The sequence below is a fragment of the Trichosurus vulpecula genome, chromosome 1 (assembly GCF_011100635.1).
Source record: "Trichosurus vulpecula isolate mTriVul1 chromosome 1, mTriVul1.pri, whole genome shotgun sequence".
Classification (NCBI taxonomy): domain Eukaryota; kingdom Metazoa; phylum Chordata; class Mammalia; order Diprotodontia; family Phalangeridae; genus Trichosurus; species Trichosurus vulpecula.
The window spans coordinates 257025712-257044619 of NC_050573.1; the positions used below are offsets into that span (position 1 = coordinate 257025712).

The window sequence follows — 18908 nt, forward strand, 5'->3', positions numbered from 1 at the left end:
TCAGCTCTTTTAAAAAATTATATTTTATTTTAAAAAATTAATGAGTAAATCTCACCTTCTTGCCCCTACTCTTACCACTAAAGAAAAGAAAGAACAAAAGAAAAAGAATACCTTGGTAACAAGATATCCCATCTATCTTTGATTTCAAGAAGTCAGTAAATTTCTTAGCATATTCAGTCCCACTCTTCTTCATATCTTAATCTCTATCTGTCTTACCTTGAGGAGAACTAGGTACTCTTAGGTATTGCCATTATCCCTTGATTCGGTATGACCTTCTGTTTTAAATTCGAAGCCTCTAGTCTCTGTCTTTCTTTGCCATACATTAAGAATTTTACTGTTATCTAGTCCAAGATAACGTTATTGTTGTTATTGTTATTATTACTTTTCTCTGGTAGTTCATCATGGAGTGCAAGATATAAATATAAATATATATATTATTATATATTATTATATATTATTAATAATAATCCCCCTTGTTGGATTTTCTGCCATGTTCCCATTTCTAGCCTCAGAAAGACCTCTAAGCCCCAGTTTATTGGCAAAGAATGTACATTAATGGTATTTAAGTAGAGTCTCTAGAACCTCAACAATGTGGATGTTGTCTCCAACAATACAAATGGCCACTCAGTAATGCCTGCCTATCTTGTTGAGCTCTGTTTTCCAAGAAACAGGTGAGATTAGTATAGAGAAGCTTATCAGCAATAGGCTGAATACATGGAAATGAATTGTTTTGCTATGACAACTCATGAATTAAATCTATATCTATAAATACACACCCATAAATTAAATCTACATACATACATACTCCTTGTGCACAAGTGCTTTTCAGAATAAACTATCCAGAAACTTTATGTATGGATTCTTGAGATTACATATGTGTGGATTACATAGATTTAATTCATGGCTGTGTATGTTGGGAATGTATATTGATAGTGGGATGGAAATTCAGGCAAAGAGGCAAAGTAGTGCTTGTTTTTAATCTTCACTATAGAGGATAAGGCTGATGGATCTCTTGGGCTTTGGAGTTCTGAGCTGTAGTGGGCTGAACCAGTTAGGTGTCTGCACTAAATTCAGCATTAATATGGTTAGGCCTCAGGCAGCAGAGGACCACTGTGTCACCTAAGGAAGGGCCAATTGACCTAGGTCAGAAATAAAGCCAGTCAAAGCTACTGTGCTGAACAGAGGGGGAAAAGGGTCCTTTAGTGGCCCCTGTTCTTCCATTTTGGAAAAGTTTTTAGACCATCTATAAACCTTAACTTAGTCATTGGATAACCAGAGTATGAAAACCCTGTCTTATCTAATGATAAGTCCTAACCTGTGATACCAGTTTTAAAAGGCTGTTTTTAACTGAAGTGCATTGTTTGTTTGATTATGAACATTTTCCCAGACCAGTTGTTTTAAACCACAGTGTGATCTTAAAATCAACAGTTTGATATGATGATTTCTGGGCTGCCTTTTGGGGCCATCAAGTTCTCCTAAATTTCCATAGCTTTTCTCTCCTGCAAAGTGGCTGTGAGTGTTCCAGAGGCAGGACTTGTACCTTCTCCCTTTTAACTGTGTAATCCATAAAAAAAAAAAATGTACCCCTGGGTATAGTGTATATATGTGTGAAGACTCGACCTTGCTGTTATCATTTCATTGTGCTTAGTGCTCATTTAGGAGCACCAGTTTATTGTGGATGTCAAGTGGCTAGTATTTTCCAAGCTACGTGGCAGCATTTGATGAATGGGATAACATAAATATACATATCCTTCCTTTTGCTTGTCTGAGTTTTCATAGTGGTTCTTAAATAGAAGAGCTCTCCCTCTATACTTTCCCTTCCACTCCCTTTCTCTCCCTTTTAACGCATTATTTTCATTTGGCTGCCATTTCTGAGAACAAATTCTAGTCTCCCAGAATATTTGTTTATTTATCTAAGAGCAGTTGTTAAAATGAGCCCAACATTACTTATTCATTATGACATGTATTATTAAAACAGCTTCAAGAATGAGAAAAAATGAAAAGAAAATGTTTTGTCAGAACTCCAGAATATTTCTTTGAACAAATACAGCCCATTAACTCAGTGCACAAGTGCTTTTCAGAATTAGCTCTCCAAAAACTTTGTATAGGGACTCTTGGGATATATAATGGGATTTGATATTTACAGATACATTAAAAATTATTGTGGCTTGTCTGCATCTAAGGATCCAGTTTATGTGTCTGCCTTTCACAGTTGTCTGCATGTAGTTTACTTTAGACACACATTTATGTATGCATTTTATTTGAGTTTAAGATCAAAGATACTTAATCTCCTGCTTTCAGATCTGAGATAAATGTTAGAGATAATGTGTAATTGGATTAAGAATTGTAAAGGACTTTAAAGATCCTCTAAATAGCAAGGCAAAGACTTTAAAAAGTTTTTTTCTTTATATTCCTAATACCTAACATAGTGTTTGCCACATAGCAGGCATTTAATAATTTTTTATGAAACTGAAACCCAGGAAGGTTGAGACTGTCTTGGGATAGGGTGGGGGTGGGGGAACAATTAGGAAACAAAAATTAAAATTGTTACTGTACTCAAGGACTAATCTTTTATTAAACTTATTCAACAAGCATTTATTAAATGTTTATTTTACACCAGACACTGTACTAAGAAATAGGGATACAAAGAAAGACAAAAACATGGCCCCTGCTGTCAAGAAATTCACATTCTAATGGAGGAGATAAGCAAACAACCATGTACATACAATCTATATACAAGATATGGAAAGTAATCTTAGAGGAAAGACATTAACAGGGAGTAGGGGTGGGAGTAGGGAACGACCTTTTAAAGGAAGCCAGGCAAGCCAGTATGTGGAGATAAGGAGGGAGAGCATTACAGGCACTGGGGAGATTCATTAAAAAAGACAGGAAATGGAGTGTCATGGGCTCCGGTTTGCAAGGACTCATGAGTAGATAGATTTTAAGAAGACTGAAAAGATAGAAGCAAGTTTGTAAAGGGCTTGACATGCCAAACAGAGCAGTTTATACATATATTTGATCCTGGAGGCAATAGGGAATTAGTAGAGTTTATTGATTATGGAGGAGAGGTGACATGGTCAGATTTGTAATTTTGGGAAACTGTTTCTCACCCTGGAACATCCCTCTGCCATGCCAACCCCTTTCCCCCATTGGTGAATTCTTTCTGTGGGGCTCCATTTTGGGAATGGACTCAGACTGGCCATGCTTCATTTCCCTCCTGGCTGGGTTTCTGACTCTCAGTATTTTGCCACCATGTCTCAACTGCCCCTCATCCTGAATTCCTCTTTTTTGCTGACCATTTTCTCCCATTGGAAGAACCCAGGGTGTCTGTTTTATTCCACTGTGCTTTTTTTAATTAAGAAATTAATTTATGGAATAAAACAAGCCTTTCTATAACATAGTACAGTAAAAAAAAAAGATAATCGTACATGAAACTGCAGATTGATTATGCACAGCTTGCTATTCCTTTCAAATATACAGCAAAATTATCATGTACATTTCTTTTTTCTTTTTTTTTCTTCCCTCCCTTCTCCCACCACCCCCTCCCTGTCCTAAATGGTTACCATTAGACAGAAATAGGTATATTTTTGTAAAATTGTTCTGTACTTACTTTTACTATCAGTTCTTTCTCTGGTGCAAGTAGCATCTTTCTTCATATGTCCTTTATAGTTAATTTGGGTATTTATGATAGTCAAAATAACTTATTCACTGAAAGCTGTTCTTAAAACAATATTGCTTTTACTATATGCAGTGTTCTCTTGGCTCTGCTCATTTTGCTCTTCATTATTTCATGCAAGTCTTTCCATATTTTTCTAAAATCATTGAGCTCATGATTTCTTATAGCACAGTAGTCTTCCATCACAATCATATACCGCAACTTGTTCAGCCATTCACCAGTTGATGGGCATCTCTGCAATTTCCAGTTCTTTGCCACTACAAAAAGAGCTGCTATATACATTTTAGAATGTACAGGTTCTTTTAAAAACAATTAATTAATTAGTTAATTTTTAGTTGTCAATATTCACTTCCATAAGATTATGAGTTTCAAATTTTCTCCCCTCCCCTCCCCTTCCCCCTCCCCAATATAGTGTGAAATCTGATATAGGCTCTACTTATACATTCATATTGAACATATTTTCACATTAGGTAGGATGTAAAGAAAAATTAGAACCAATGGGAAGAACCATGAGAAAGAAGAAACAAAACAAAAGAACAAAAGAAAAAGATAGCAAATAGTCTACTTCCATCTGCAGTCAGATTCCCAAGTTCTTTCTCTGTATGTGGATAGCATTTTCCATTGTGAGTCTTTTGGAGTTGTCTTAGATCCTTGCATTGCTGAGAAGAACTAAGTCTGTCAAGGTCAGTCATCATACAATGTAGCTGTTACTGTATACGATATTCTCCTGGTTCCAATCATTTCACTCAGCATCAATCCATATAAGTCTTTCCAGGTTTTTCTGAAGTCTGCTAATCATTTCTTATAGCACAGTAGTATTCCATTACATTTATATACCACAACTTGTTCAGCCATTCCCCAGTTGATGGACATTCCCTCAATTTCCAATTCTTTGCCACCACAAAAAGAGCTGCTATAAATATTTTTGTGAATGTGGGTTCTTTTCCCATTATTATGATGTCTTTGGGATACAGATCTAGAAGTGGTATTGCTGGGTCCAAGGGTATGCACAGTTTTATAGCCCTTTGGGCATAGTTCCAAATTGCTCTTCAGAATGGTTGGATCAGTTTACATCTGTTTCCACCAACAATGCATTAGTGTTCCAATTTCCCCACATCTTCTGTTGTACTTCAGAGTCATTTTGATTTATATTTCTCTAATCAATAGTGATTTAAAGCATTTTTTCATATGACTATAGATAGCTTTAATTTCTTCCTCTGAAAGCTACCTGTTCATATCCTTTGACCATTTCTCAATTGGGGAATTACTTGTATTCATATAAATTTAACTCAGTTCTCTATATATTTTAGAAGTGAGGCCTTTATCAGAGATACTGGTTATAAAATTGTTTCCCAGCTTTCTGCTTTCCTTCTAATCATGGTTGCATTGGCTTTGTTTGTGCAAAAACTTTTCAATTTAACATATTCAAAATTATCCATTTTGCATTTCGTAATGTTCTGTATCTCTTGTTTGCTCAAAAATTCTTCCCTTCTCTATAGATCCGACAGGTAAACTATTCCTTGCTCTCCTAGTTTGCTTATAGACAGTATCAGTCTTTATTTCTAAGTCATGAACCCATTTTGACTTTATCTTGGTATAGGTTGTAAAGTGTTGGTCTATGCCTAGTTTCTGCCATACTATTTTCCAGTTTTCTAAACAGTTTTTGTTAATTAGTGAGTTCTTATCCCAGAAGCTGGAGTCTTCGGATTTATCAAATAGTAGATTACTATAGTCATTGACTGTTGTGTCTTCCATACCTAACCTGTTCCACTGGTCCACTACTCTGTTTCTTAGCCAGTAGCAAGTAGTTTTGATGATTACTACTCTATAATACAGTTTAATATCTGGTATGGCTAGGCCACCTTCCCTTGCATTTCTTTTCATCAATTCCCTTGACATTCTAGACCTTTTGTTCTGTCAGAAGAATTTTATTAGTTTTTTGTAGCTCTATAAAATAATTTTTTTGGTAGTTTGATTGGTATGGCACTGAATAAGTAATTTAATTTAGGTAGAATTGCCATTTTTATTATATTAGCTCTGGCCTACCCATGAGCAATGGATATTTTCCCACTTATTTAGATCTGACTTTATTTGTGTGAAAAGTGTTTTGTAATTGTATTCATCCTGGGTTTGGTTTGGCAGGTAGATTCTCAAATATGTTATAATGTCTACAGTAACTTTAAATGGAATTTCTCTTTCTATCTCTTGCTATTGAGCTTTGATAATTATATATAGAAATGGCCAATGATTTACGTGGATTTATTTTATTTCCTGCAACTTTGCTAAAGTTGTTTATTATTTCAAGTAATTTTTTACTTGATTCTCTAAAATTCTCCAAGTATACCATCATATTATATGCAAAGAGTGATAGCTTTGTTTCTACTTTGCCTATTCTAATTTCTTCAGTTTCTTTTTCTTCTCTTATTGGTAAAGCTAACATTTCTAGTACAATATTGAATAACAGTGGTGATAATGGATATCCTTATTTCTCCCTGGATTTTATTGGAAATCTTCTAGTTATCCCTTTTAAATATGATGATTGCTGGTGGTTTTAGATAGATGCTACCTATCATTTTAAGGGAGACTCCATTTATTTCTATGCTCTCTGGTATTTTTTAATAGGAATCGGTGTTGTATTTTGTCAAAAGCTTTTTCTGCATCTATTGAGATAATCATGATTTCTATTAGTTTTGTTGTTGACATGTTCAGTTATGCTTGTAGTTTTCCTAATATTGAACTAGCCCTGCATTCCTGGTATAAATCCTACCTGGTCGTAGTGTATTATCCTCCAAATAAGTTGCTGTAATCTCTTTGCTAGTATTTTATTTAAAATTTTTGCATCTATATTCATTTGGAAAATTGGTCTATAACTTTCTTTCTCTGTTTTGGCTCTTCAGGTTTAGGTATCAGCACCATATTTCTATCATAAAAAGAATTAGGTAGGACTCCTTTGTCTCGTTTCCCAAATAGTTTATGTAGTATTGGAATTCATTGTTCTTTAAATGTTTGTAACAACAGTCTTGCTAGCAGCTACTGTGGCTGTGTAAGACCAACAACAACCAGCACACAGAGGGCTACCAACACAGTTTAATCAAACATACATATATCATTCACTTAGTTCAGGGGGAAGAGATCAGCCCCCTAAATTTCAAGGCAAATACAAACAGAAATTACAAACATCAACAGATAGACCTGGTCTGATTCAAATCACAATTCATAATTACCAGAGAAGCACCAATATCTGTCTGGGTTATCAAAGCCGGGCGGGGCGGGGGGGATGGTTTGGCGGCTTGCCCAGAGTCTAGTCACCCATATTCTTTCAATGAGTGTACTCCCCAAAGTCAAAGGCCAATCTCAAATCTTATATACCTGTCTTAGGGCTCTGGGGCACTTGAGGCTCACCATTTAGAGTGTGAGGAATCAGTGAGGGAAAGCTCCAACCACCAGCACCACAACATATACAGTTCAATGACTCTTGATTGTCTTAATGCTGAGAAACATTGCAAGGCAAAAGATCCTACCCCATTTAAGCAAAGAACAGTGAAAAGTTCCATTTTGCTTGCTATAACAGTGTTTGATAGAATCCACTTGTAAATCCATGTGGCCCTGGAGATTTTTTCTTAGGGAGTTCATTGATGGCTTGTTCAATTTCTTTTTCTCAGATGGAGCTGGTATTTTATTTCCTCTCTGGTTAATCTGGGCAATTTGTATTTTTATAAATATTCATCCATTTCACTAAGATTGTCAAATTTATGGGCATACAGTTGAGCAAAATAGCTCCTAATTGTTGTTTTGATTTCCTCTTCATTGGTGGTGAATTCACACCAATTCATTTTTGATCCTGGTAAATTGGTTTTGTTCTTTATTGGTTTTTTCATAAAACCAGCTCTTAGTTTTATTTATTAGTTAAATAGTTTTCTTACTTTCAATTTTATTAATCTCTCCTTTGGTTTTCAGGATTTCTAATTTGGTATTTAATTGAGGATTTCTAATTTGTTCTTTTTTCTAGCTTCTTTAGTTGCATTCCCAATTCATTTATTTCTTCTTTCTCTGTTTTATTCATGTAAGCATTTAGAGATATAAAACTGCCCCCAAGAACCATTTTCTCTGCATCCCATGAGTCTTGGTATGTTGTGTCATTGTTGTCATTCTCTTGGATGAAGTTACTGATTGTTTCTATAATTTGTTGTTTGACCCATTCATTCTTTCGGATTAGATTATTTAGTTTCTAATTAATTTTTAGTCTATCTTTCTTGGTCCTTTATTACATGTAATTTTTATTGCATCATGATCTGAAAAGGATGCATTTAATATTTCTGCCTTTCTGTATTGGGTTGTGAGGTTTTTTATGCTGTAATATGTGGTCAATTTTTGTGTGCCATGTACTGCATAGAAAAAAGAATATTCTTTTCTATCCCCATTCAGTTTTCTCCAGAGGTCAACCATATCGAACTTTTCTAAAATTCTATACATCTAACTTCTTTCTTGTTTATTTTGTGGTTAGATTTATCTAGTTCTGAGAGGGGGAGGTTGAGGTCTCCCACTAGTATAGTTTTGTTATCTATTTCTTCCTGTAACCCCCTTAAGTTTTCCTCTAAGAATTTAGATGCTATACCACTTGGTCCATATATGTTTAGTAATGATATTACTTCATTGTCTGTGGTACCTTTTAGCAGGATGTAGTTTCCTTCTCTATCTCTTTTAATTAGATCTGTTTTTGCATTTGCTTTGTCTGAGATCAGAATTGCTACTCCTGCTTTTTTACTTCAGCTGAAGCACAATATGATCTGCTCCAGCCTTTTACCTTTACTCTGTGTGTAACCCTCTGCTTCAAATGTGTTTCTTGTAAATATACCGTATTACAGGATTATGGTTCTTAATCCATTCTGCTATCTGCTTCCGTTTTATGGGAGAGTTCATCCCATCACATTCAGTTATGATTACTATGTGTATCTTTCTTTCCATCCTATTTTGCCCCATTTATGCTTTTCTCTCTTTTTCCCTTTCCCTCCTCACTAGAGTTTTGCTCTCTACCACTGCCTCCCTCAGTCTGCCCTCCCTTCTATCAGCCCCCTCACTTTTCTTCCCCGTTTGTAAACATTAGAATACTGTATAAATGCTATTATTATTAAATCACTTACCGAAGGTCACACAAGTAAATATCTGTGAACCCAAGTCTTCTGACTACAAGTCCAGTATTCTTTCTACCACAGAGCATTGTTGATGAACTTGAAAACAGGGATTTCATAATTTGTGACTTTTCTCCTGTTCATGTAGTTTCTACCCATGAATTTGGCAGACTGAGCCATAGGTTAGTTCTTGTAAAATTTTGAGTCATAGATCTATACTGGTTTCCCCCATTCACAATAGTCTCACTTTTGACTTCCTTAAACTCATTTGTACTTTTTTTTTGTTTCTTTATTTAATATTTTTTAGTTTTCAACATTGATTTCCACAAGAATTTGAGTTACCAATTTTCTCCCCATTCCTACCGTTCCCCCAACCCCAAGATAGCATATATTGTGATTGCCCCTTTCCCCAGTCTGCCCTCCCCTCTGTCACCCCAGTCCCTCCCTTTATCCCCTTTCCCCTTACTTTCTTGTAGGGCAAAATAAGTTTCTATACCCCATTGCTTGTATATCTTATTTTCTCAGTTGCATGTAAAAAATGGTTTGGGGTTTTTTTTTTGAGCATTTGTTTTCAGAACTGAGTTTCAAATTTTCACCCTTCTACCCTCCCTACCAATTCTCCTTGAGAAGGCAAGCAATTCAGTATAGGTCACACATGTATCATTATGCAAAACACTTCTATAACAGTAATGTTGTGAAAGACTAACTATATTTCCCTCCATCCTATCCTGTTCCCCTTTATTCAATTTTATCTCCTTGACCCTGTCCCTTTTCAAAAGTGTTTGCTTTTGATTACCTCCTCCCCCTATCTGCCATCCCTTCTTTCATCCCCTCTCTCTTATCCCCTTCCCCCCTAATTTCCTGTAGAGTAAGATACTCAATTGAGTGTGTATGTTATTCCCTCCTTAAGTCAAGTCTGATGAGAGCAAGATTCATTCATTCCCTTTCACCTGCCTCCTCTTCCCAACCAATAGAACTGCATTTTCTTGCCACTTTTATGTGAGATGATTTACCCCATTCTATCTCTCCCATTCTCCTTCTCCCAATATATTTCTCTCTCATCCCTTAATTGTATTTATTTATTTATTTTTAGATACCATCCCTTCATATTCAACTCACCCTGTGCCCTTTGTCTATACATATATATATGTGTGTGTGTGTGTATATATATATATATGTATATATATATATGTATATATATGTATATGTATGTATATATGTATGTATGTATGTTCCCTTCAATTACCCTAATACTTAGAAAGGTTTCATGAGTTACAAATATCATCTTTCCATTTAGGAATGTAACCAAACTTCAACTTTAGTAAGTCCCTTACGATTTCTCTTTACTGTTTACCTTTTCACGCTTCTCTTGATTCTTGTATTTGAAAGTCAAATTTTCTCTTCAGCTCTGGTCTTTTCTTTTTCAAGAATGCTTGAAAGTCCTTTATTTTATTGAAAATCTGTATTTTGTCCTGGAGTATTATATTCAGTTTTGCTGGGTCAGTGATTCTTGGTTTTAATCCTAGCTCCTTTGACCTCTGGACTATTGTATTACAAGCCCTTAATGTAGAAGCTGCTATATCTTGTGTTATACTGATTGTGTTTCCACAATACTCAACTTGTTTCTTTCTCGATGCTTGCAATATTTTCTCCTTGAACTGGGAACTCTGGAATTTGGCTATCATATTCCTAGGAGTTTTCTTTTTGGGCTCTTTTTCAGGAGGTGATCGGTGGATTCTTTTAATTTCTATTTTACCCTCTGCCTCTAGAATATCAGGGAAGTTCTCTTTGATACTTTCTTGAAAGATGATATCTAGGCTCTGCTTTTGTTCATGGCTTTCAGGTAGTCCAGTAATTTTTAAATTATCTCTCCTGGATCTGTTCTCCAGGTCAGTGGTTTTTCCAATGAGATATTTCGTGTTGTCTTCCATTTTTTTATTCTTTTAATTCTGTTTTATAATTTCTTGATTTCTTGCAAAGTCACTAGCTTCCACTTGCTCCATTCTAATTTTTAAGGTGGTATTTTCTTCAGTGGTCTTTTGGACCTCCTTTTCCATTTGGATAATTCTGTCTTTCAAGGCATTTTTCTCAAGGCTTTTTGGAGCTCTTTTGCCATTTGGGTTAGTCTATTTTTTAAGTAGTATTTTTTCAATAATTTTTTGGGGTCTCCTTTAGCAAGTCATTGACTTGTTTTTCATGATTTTCTTGTATTACTCTCATTTCTCTTCCCAATTTTTCCTTTACTTCTCTTACTTGCCTTTTTGAGCTCTTCCATGGCCTGAGACCAATTCATATTTTTCTGGGAGGCTTTTGATGTAGGCTTTTTGACTTTGTTGACTTCTGGATGTATGTTCTGATCTTCTTTGTCACCAAAGAAAGGTTCTGTAGTCTTTTTGCCCTGCTTATTCATTTTCCCAGGCAACTACTTGACCCTTGAGGTTTTTGTCAGGGTTTGACTGCCTTCAGAATGATGAGTGCTTTGTCCCAAGCTTCAGGGGTGTTGCATTGCTGTTTTCAGAGCTACTTCTACATGGCAAGCTCTGCCACACCAGTGCTCCTTCTCCACCAAGAATTGCCAACCAGGACTGCGACCCAGATCCAAGCAGGGCAAAGCAAGAGAACCCTGTCTCTGTGCCAGCAAAGTGCTCCCTGCACTCCCACTCTGATCTGCTGCTTTATTCCTACCACTGGGTGGGCCTGGGGCTGGAAGCAACTGCAGCTGTAACTCTGAAAGCAGCCACAGGAGCTTCCTGCTCCCGCAGTCGTGCATTGCACCACCTCCACCACCCCCAGGGTCTGGGCCAGACCGTGTGCTCCTCTTATCCCATCCAGCAGTTTTCCCACTGTTAAGTTGTCTTTGCGTTTGTGGGTTGAGAAGTCTGGTAGCTGCCACTGCTCAGTGATTCAGGTACCTGGGCCCTATCTCCTCAGTGCCTGGTCTGTCCTGGTGCGGCCCACGCTGGGCGGCGCACTACTCCCAGCACCATGTGATAGACCTTCCCAGCGACCATCCGGGCCATCTTGGGCTGGAGACCTGCTTCCCTCTGTTATTTTGTGGGTTCTGTAGCTCTAGAATTTGTTTAGAGCCATTTTTTATGAGTGTTTGGAGAGATTTGGGGGAGAGTTTAAGTAAGTCCCTGTTTTCCTACTGCCATCTTGGCTCTGCCCACCTGTACTCTGTCTTATCCACTCACGCCAATTCCCATGTTGACACCTGGGTTTCACACTTTTCTTTTTATTCATTATTTAACTGTGCCTTGGGCCTCTCCAGTTTAATCAGCCTCCTGTCAGTCTAATAGTTCTCTATACTTGCTGTTTCAACCATTCTTAATACTTACTTTATTAATTTTATTACTTTACTTTTATTACTTAATACTTACTCCATTCTTAATACTTACTTTACCGTTACTTCTTCTTCCCTCACTTCTATCCACACCCCTCCTTTTCTTTCCCCTTTCTCCTCCTACTTCCTGTAGGGTTAGTTAGATTTCTATTCTTGACTGATTCTGCTATTCCCTCTTTGAGCCAAATCTGATGAGAGTAAGGTTCCAACAATGCTCCCTGCCTTCTTTATCTTTACTTTCTTTATATCTAGTGTAATAAGGTTTTGAGCCTTTTCATGTGATGTGATTTGATTTACCTTTGTCTGAGTCCTACTTTCTCTTAGTACAGTATCTTTTCACCATTTAGATTTTTTATCATCACATCAAAGTCTCCCACCCCACCTCCTTCTTTTTGGCTCTCTTTTATGTGTTGGCTTCCTCCATTAAATTGCAACCTTTTTGAAGGCAAGGACTGTTTTTCTTTTTGCTAGTATTTGTAGCCCTAGTGCTTATCATAGTTCCTGCCGTATAATAAATGCTTAATAAACGCTTGTTACCTGTACATTTGACAGCTTAGTTGAGGAGGAATTGAAGTGGGGAGAGTTGAAGCAGGGAGACCAGTTAGAATTTTACTACATTGGTCCATGTGAGAAATGATGCAGTCCTGTAGTAGGGTGGTGGCTGTGTGAGTGGAGAGAAGGGGATGTTTATGAAAGATGTTTAATAACATACCAAAGCTTATTTCTTAATAAATAATAAATGTAGAAATGACAAGATCTAACAACACATTGAATATATGAAGTGAATACAAGTGAGAAGTTGAGAAAGACACCAAGATGCAAATCTGGGTGTCTAGTGCCTTTTACGATGGTAGGAATATTGGGAAGTGGGGAAATTTAGAAGAGAATTAATTGTATTTTGGATATGTTGACTTTGAAATTCCTTTAGGACTTCCAATTTGAGGTATCCAAGGGGTTGTTGGTAATGTAAAATTGGAAACCAGGAAAGAGGTTAGGGCTGCTTATATAGCTGTGGGAAGGATCTGCATAGAGATGATAGTTGAACCCTATGGGAGTTCATAATATAACCAAGTGAGATACTGTAAAGAGTAAAAAAAAGAGAGCCCATATAGACCTTAGTGAGGACACACAGCAGATGAAACCAGCAAAGGATCCTGAGGATCAGTCAGACATACAAAAGGAGAAGCAGGAGAGAGCAGTGTCATGAAAATATAGCAAAAAGAGAATATCCAAGAGAAAAGAGCAATTAATAAACAGTGTCATAGGTTCCAGAGAGGTCAAGAAGGATGGGAGGAAAAACATGGTACGTACATAAGTATTTACAAAATATTAACAAAATAAATTTAAGTAATTTTGGAGAGGAGAGAAATAGCATCTGGAGCATTAGGGAAACTTCATATTGAAATTGAGGTGAGTTTTGAAAGAAAAAGAGGGATTCCAAGAGGTGGAGGTAAGGAAGGGCATGGAGAACTTGTCAAAGACATAGAGTCAAGAGATTGAAGTTCTGTATGATGGACCTCAAGAAGGCCACTCTGGCTGAACTAAACAGGGTAGGAAGGGAAGTGAAAGAGAAAACATAAAGGATTCAAGAAGGCTAAACTGTTTACATCACTCCATGGGAAGATGATACTTGTGAATCCTTAAGTGCTATATCACTATTAGTGCAGTTGGAAGGAGTATATATAGACAGAGGGTGTGGGTATAAGGTGACTTTGCTGGGATGATATAAAAAAAATTAAGAGCTGAGAAAGAAGATTCCATGGGGAGCAGAGGGAAGGGACAAGTAGAATGGGTTAAATTATCTCAAATAAAGAGACATGAAAGACCTATTACGGTAGAGGGGAAGATGGGAGAGTGGGCAGTGGACATCACTGGAATCTTACTCTCATTAGAATTGGCTCAAAGGGAATAATATACAGAATCCCTTGAGTACAGAACTTTATCTTAGCCTGTGGGGGGAAGTAGGAGAGAAGGCGGTTAAGTAAAAGGAGAGGCTGACAGAAAGGAAAACAGATTGGGGGAGATAGAGGTCAGAAGCAAAATATTGGAGGGAAAACTTTGCAGAGCCCTGCCTCTCTTAAATCCAGTTCACTTGTAATTCAAGACAGCAACCTCCTGATGTCGTTGATCCTCTGAAGAATGAAGGATGAACAATAGCAGACATTATAAAATACTTGGGAGTCTACCTGCCAAGACCAACCCAGGAACTATATGAACACAATTGTAGTCAGATTAAGTTTAGACCTGACTGACAGTGAGATCTAAACAAGTGGAAAATTATCAATTGCTCATGGTTAGCCTGAGCTAATATAATAAAAATTATAATTCTGCCTAAATTAATTGTTTAGTGACATACTAATCAGAGTACCAGAAAGAGAATTATTATATATAGCTAGAAAAAATAATAAAATTCATCTGGAAGGACAAAGTAGAAGAGAATAATTAAAAAAAAAAGCAAAGGAAGGTAGCTTTAGCTGTACCAGATCTCAAGCTATATTATGAAGTGGTAACCACATCAAAACTATCTGGTACTGGCTAAGAAACAGTGGTGGATCAGTGGAATAGATTAGGTATATAAGACACAGTAGTAAATGACCACAGTAACCTAATAAACTGAATACCCCAGTTTCTGGGGGAAAAAAAAATACCTCACTATTTCACAAAAACTACTGGGAAAACTGGAAAATAGTATGATAGAAACAAGGTGTAGATCAACATCTTATACCGTATACTAAGATAAGGTCAAAATGGGTGCATGATTTAGACATTAAAGGGTGATACCATAAGCAAAATAACAGAAGGAATAATTTACCTATCAGATCTATGAAGAAGGGAAGAATGTATGCCCAAATAAGAGATAGAGCATAACTAGATGTAAAATGGATAATTTTGATTACATTACATTAAAGAGTTTTTGCACAAACAAAACCATTGCAACCAAGATTAAGAGAAAAGCAGAAAATTGGAAATAGTATAGCAAGCCTATCTGATAAAGGTCTCATTTCTCAAATAGATAGAGAACTGAGTCAAATTTATAGGAGTATAAGCCATTCCATAGTTGATAAAATGTGCAAAGGACATGAACAGGCAGTTTTCAGATGAAGAAATCAAAGCTATCTATAGTCATGTGAAGAAATGCTCTAAATCCCTCTTGAGTAGAAAAATGCAAATTAAAACAACCCTGAGGTAGTACCTCACACATATCAGATTGACTAATATGACATAAAAGGAAAATGATAAAATGTTTGAGAGGATGCGGAAAATTGGCACACTAATGCATTGTTGATGGAATTGTGAACTGATCCAACCATTCTGCAGAGCAATTTAGAACTATGTCCAAAGGGCAATCAAACTGTGTACACCGTTTGAGCCAGCAATACCATTACTAGGTCTGTATCCCAAAATGGTCATTAAAAAGGGAAAAGGACCTACATATGCAAAAATATAGCACCTCTTTTTGTTATGGTAAAGAGTTGGAAATTGAGGGGATCCCCTTCAGTTGAGGAATGGCTGAAAAAGTTGTATATAAATGTAATGGAATCCTATTCTGCGAAAAGAAATGATGAACAGGCAGATTTCAGAAAAACCTGGAAAGGCTTACATGAACTGATGCAAAGTGAAGTGAGCAGAACCAGGAGAACATCATACAAAGTAACTGCAATGTTGTGCCATGATCCGCTAGGAACAACAGCTTTTCACAGCAATGCAATGATCCAAGACAACTCCAAAGGACTCATAATGGAAAATGTTATCCACCTTCACAAAAAGAACTGATGGAATCTGAATGCAGATTGAAGCATGCTATTTTCACTTCAAAAATTTTTTTTCATGGTTCTTTTCTTTTGGCTTGTTTTTTCCTTCATTTCATCTTCTTTCATGCAATCATATTTTACATGATTGCACAAACATTTTTATTCTATATCAAATTGCTTACTGTCTCAGGGAGGAGATGATTTGGAACTCAGTTTTTAAAAAAGAATATTAAAATTTGCCTTTACATGTAATTGGATAAAAATTAAATACTATTAAAAAACAAGGACATAGACATGGAGAACACCAAATAAAATCACCAAAAACTTGTATTTCCTTAACAGAAAATAACTGATTACTTAAGTGGGATTCATATAAAAATTGGCTGTCTGTGTAATCAGAATATTGATTATTTGGAACAGGGGTAAAAATCGGATTAGAAAAAAAAAACTAAAATCAAGGACATTGAACACACACAAGAGCTTCAACTTCATCTTTTCAAATAAGCCATCAGTACCAAAAAGGAGAAAATATAAAGGAAAAAAATCATTTTTTCATGTAAAAGTTTTAACTGAAACTCAACAGTTGTCATAATGAGGATATAAGCACCCAGAAAATGACTTTACTATTAAACACTTCCTCTTCCTGTCAAGAGGGTTAGAAGTCAAGTCAACACCAGTTGAGAGTATGAATTCATTTGTAAAAGACAATAAAAGAGGAAGATAGAAGATTATGAACATCATTGCCTTAAAAGCAGTGGATGTGAAAATAATTTTAAAGAATGAGGATTCATGTCTAAGACAGTTCATAAATTACATGGGAAGCAAGCCAAGATGTATATATTTGAGAGAACACATTTGTTAACATATATATAATCTAACTAGATGTGGTAGCGGATAGAGTACTGGATTTGGAATCTGAAAGAATTTAATTAGAATCCTAACATTTACTAGCTTTGTGACCCTGTCAGCCTTAGTTTCCTCATCCAGCCTTCTTACACTAACCCTCCCTCCCCCAACTCTTCATTCCAGTGACATTGGACTGTGCTGTCCCTCAAACAAGACATCCTATCTCCAATTCTAGGCATTTTTCTTGGCTGTCCCCCATGCCTGGAATACTTACCCTCCTTATTGCTACCTCTTGGTTTCCCTGGCATCCTTCAAGTCCCAGCTAAAAACCTTTCTTCTGTAAGGAAGTCTTTTCTGATCTCCCTTAGTTCTAGTGCCTTCTCTCTTTTAATTATTTCAAATGTATCCTCTGTCTGTCTTTTTTTTTGTATATAGTTGTTTGTTTGCATGTTGTCTCCCCATTAGACTGAAAGATCAGGGACCGCCTTTTGCCTTAATGTGTCCCTAGTGCTCAGCACAGTGCCTGGCTGAAAGTAATCACTTAATAAATGTTTATTGACTGACTATAAAATGGGGATAATAATAGCAATTCTCTCATAGGTTTGTTCAGAGGATGAAATGAGATAAACTTAAGGCACTATATAAATGGTTTTATTATCATCATTGCTGATAGATGTGAGTGCAGCATTTGGACCACAAACCTTAGTGTCATCTTCTCACCCCACTACATGTGATGCAAGGAAGTAGAAAAGACATGCAATCTTAGGAACAGTGTAGAGAGGTAGCCAGAAAGATCTGTGTTTGTAATTTTTGACTTTATTCAAAGAAAGCTTCTTTATCCTGCCAGTGCTATTTAGCATTGTTAGAGGGAAAAAGTAAAAGTCCCTGGAGAATGGGAAAATTATATGATAGTCTGAGAAAGAGCCAGTTTCTTCACATTTTAAAAGGCATCATTCTGATTTTCATTCTTTTTGCTTCAACTAGGGATATGTTGTTCAGCCCAAAATCTACTGTACAGTTAAAAACCTAGCATAGACATATATGTGTGTGTGTGTGTGTGTGTGTGTGTGTGTGTATACACACACACACACACATATATATATGGAGAGAGAGAGAGACAGAGACAGAGAGAGAGAGAGAGACAGAGACATAATTTGGTATGGTTTTGTTTATTTTATTTTTTTTCTATTTTGTTTTTTACAGATATCCTGTGGGGTGAGAGAGATTTAAAATGATTACATTTCTTAAGGCTTGTTTCAGGTGGACAGTAGGTATGGTCCACATATGAAGAAGCTGTTTTCTACCGGAAAGCCCCAACAGTTGGTGATTTTAAGTGAGACTTCAAATGAAATAGACATTTATAATCTCATTTCTTTTCTCTTTTTCTAGTTTGTACAAGACAAGTATCTGAAGAAGCGTCTTCCAACCGAGACTCGAGCCTTACAAATACAGCAGTGCAAAACAAGTTAGTGTCTTCCTTCCAGCAGCACACCAAAAAGGCTCTTAAACAGGTAAAGTTACATCAGTGGCATTTGAGTATTTATCCTTCATCATAATATTTGGGGAATCATACATTAAAACTGGAAGTGAGGGAATTTACAGGCCGTCTGTTTCAAGTTTCTTTTATAGATGAATTGAGACCCTGAGGTTTAAGTGACTTACTTAACCAAAGCCACACAGATGCTAAGAAGGTGAGCTGGGATTTTAACTCAACCTTTTATCTCCAAATCCAGCACATTTTCCACTGTGCCACATGCCAAAACATGTAGACAACATATGGAACTATGTTCCAAGCAGGCATTCTCTTTAGCCACCTATGACTCCCCAGACTTAATGTTGCCTGTGTACTTCCAACCTTTTCTAGGCACTTTTTCTAGTCACCTGCAGCTTCATAGAATTGAACCTGCCCAGACCCTGGTACCCTCCTTCACCTCCTTGTAGCTTCCAGCCATACACAGCTGCTTGAAGCCCTGTGACCACTCTACCCAAAGACAAACCCCGGTGGACAATAACCTATGTGAACTCATTCTTCAACGAGTAACATACTTCCACCCCATCATACCCACCCAGTAATTATGAACTGCCAGTTTCCATTGTTCAACCCCATTCTCTGTCCCCCAGTATCCTAATTTCCTCCCCCTCAAATGCCCCTCAACCCAGCC

The 18908-nt window shown here is 36.7% G+C and overlaps 1 protein-coding gene across 1 annotated transcript in view; it reads left to right on the top strand.

Moving 5' to 3' along the window:
- Nucleotides 1-18908, top strand: part of ASXL3 (ASXL transcriptional regulator 3) — a 229573-nt gene that overhangs the window by 92402 nt on the left and 118263 nt on the right. Inside the window, exon 4 of the mRNA XM_036740756.1 lies at nt 18136-18257. Within this exon, the coding sequence (XP_036596651.1) occupies nt 18136-18257 (122 nt within the window). The remainder of the gene's footprint in view (nt 1-18135; nt 18258-18908) is intronic.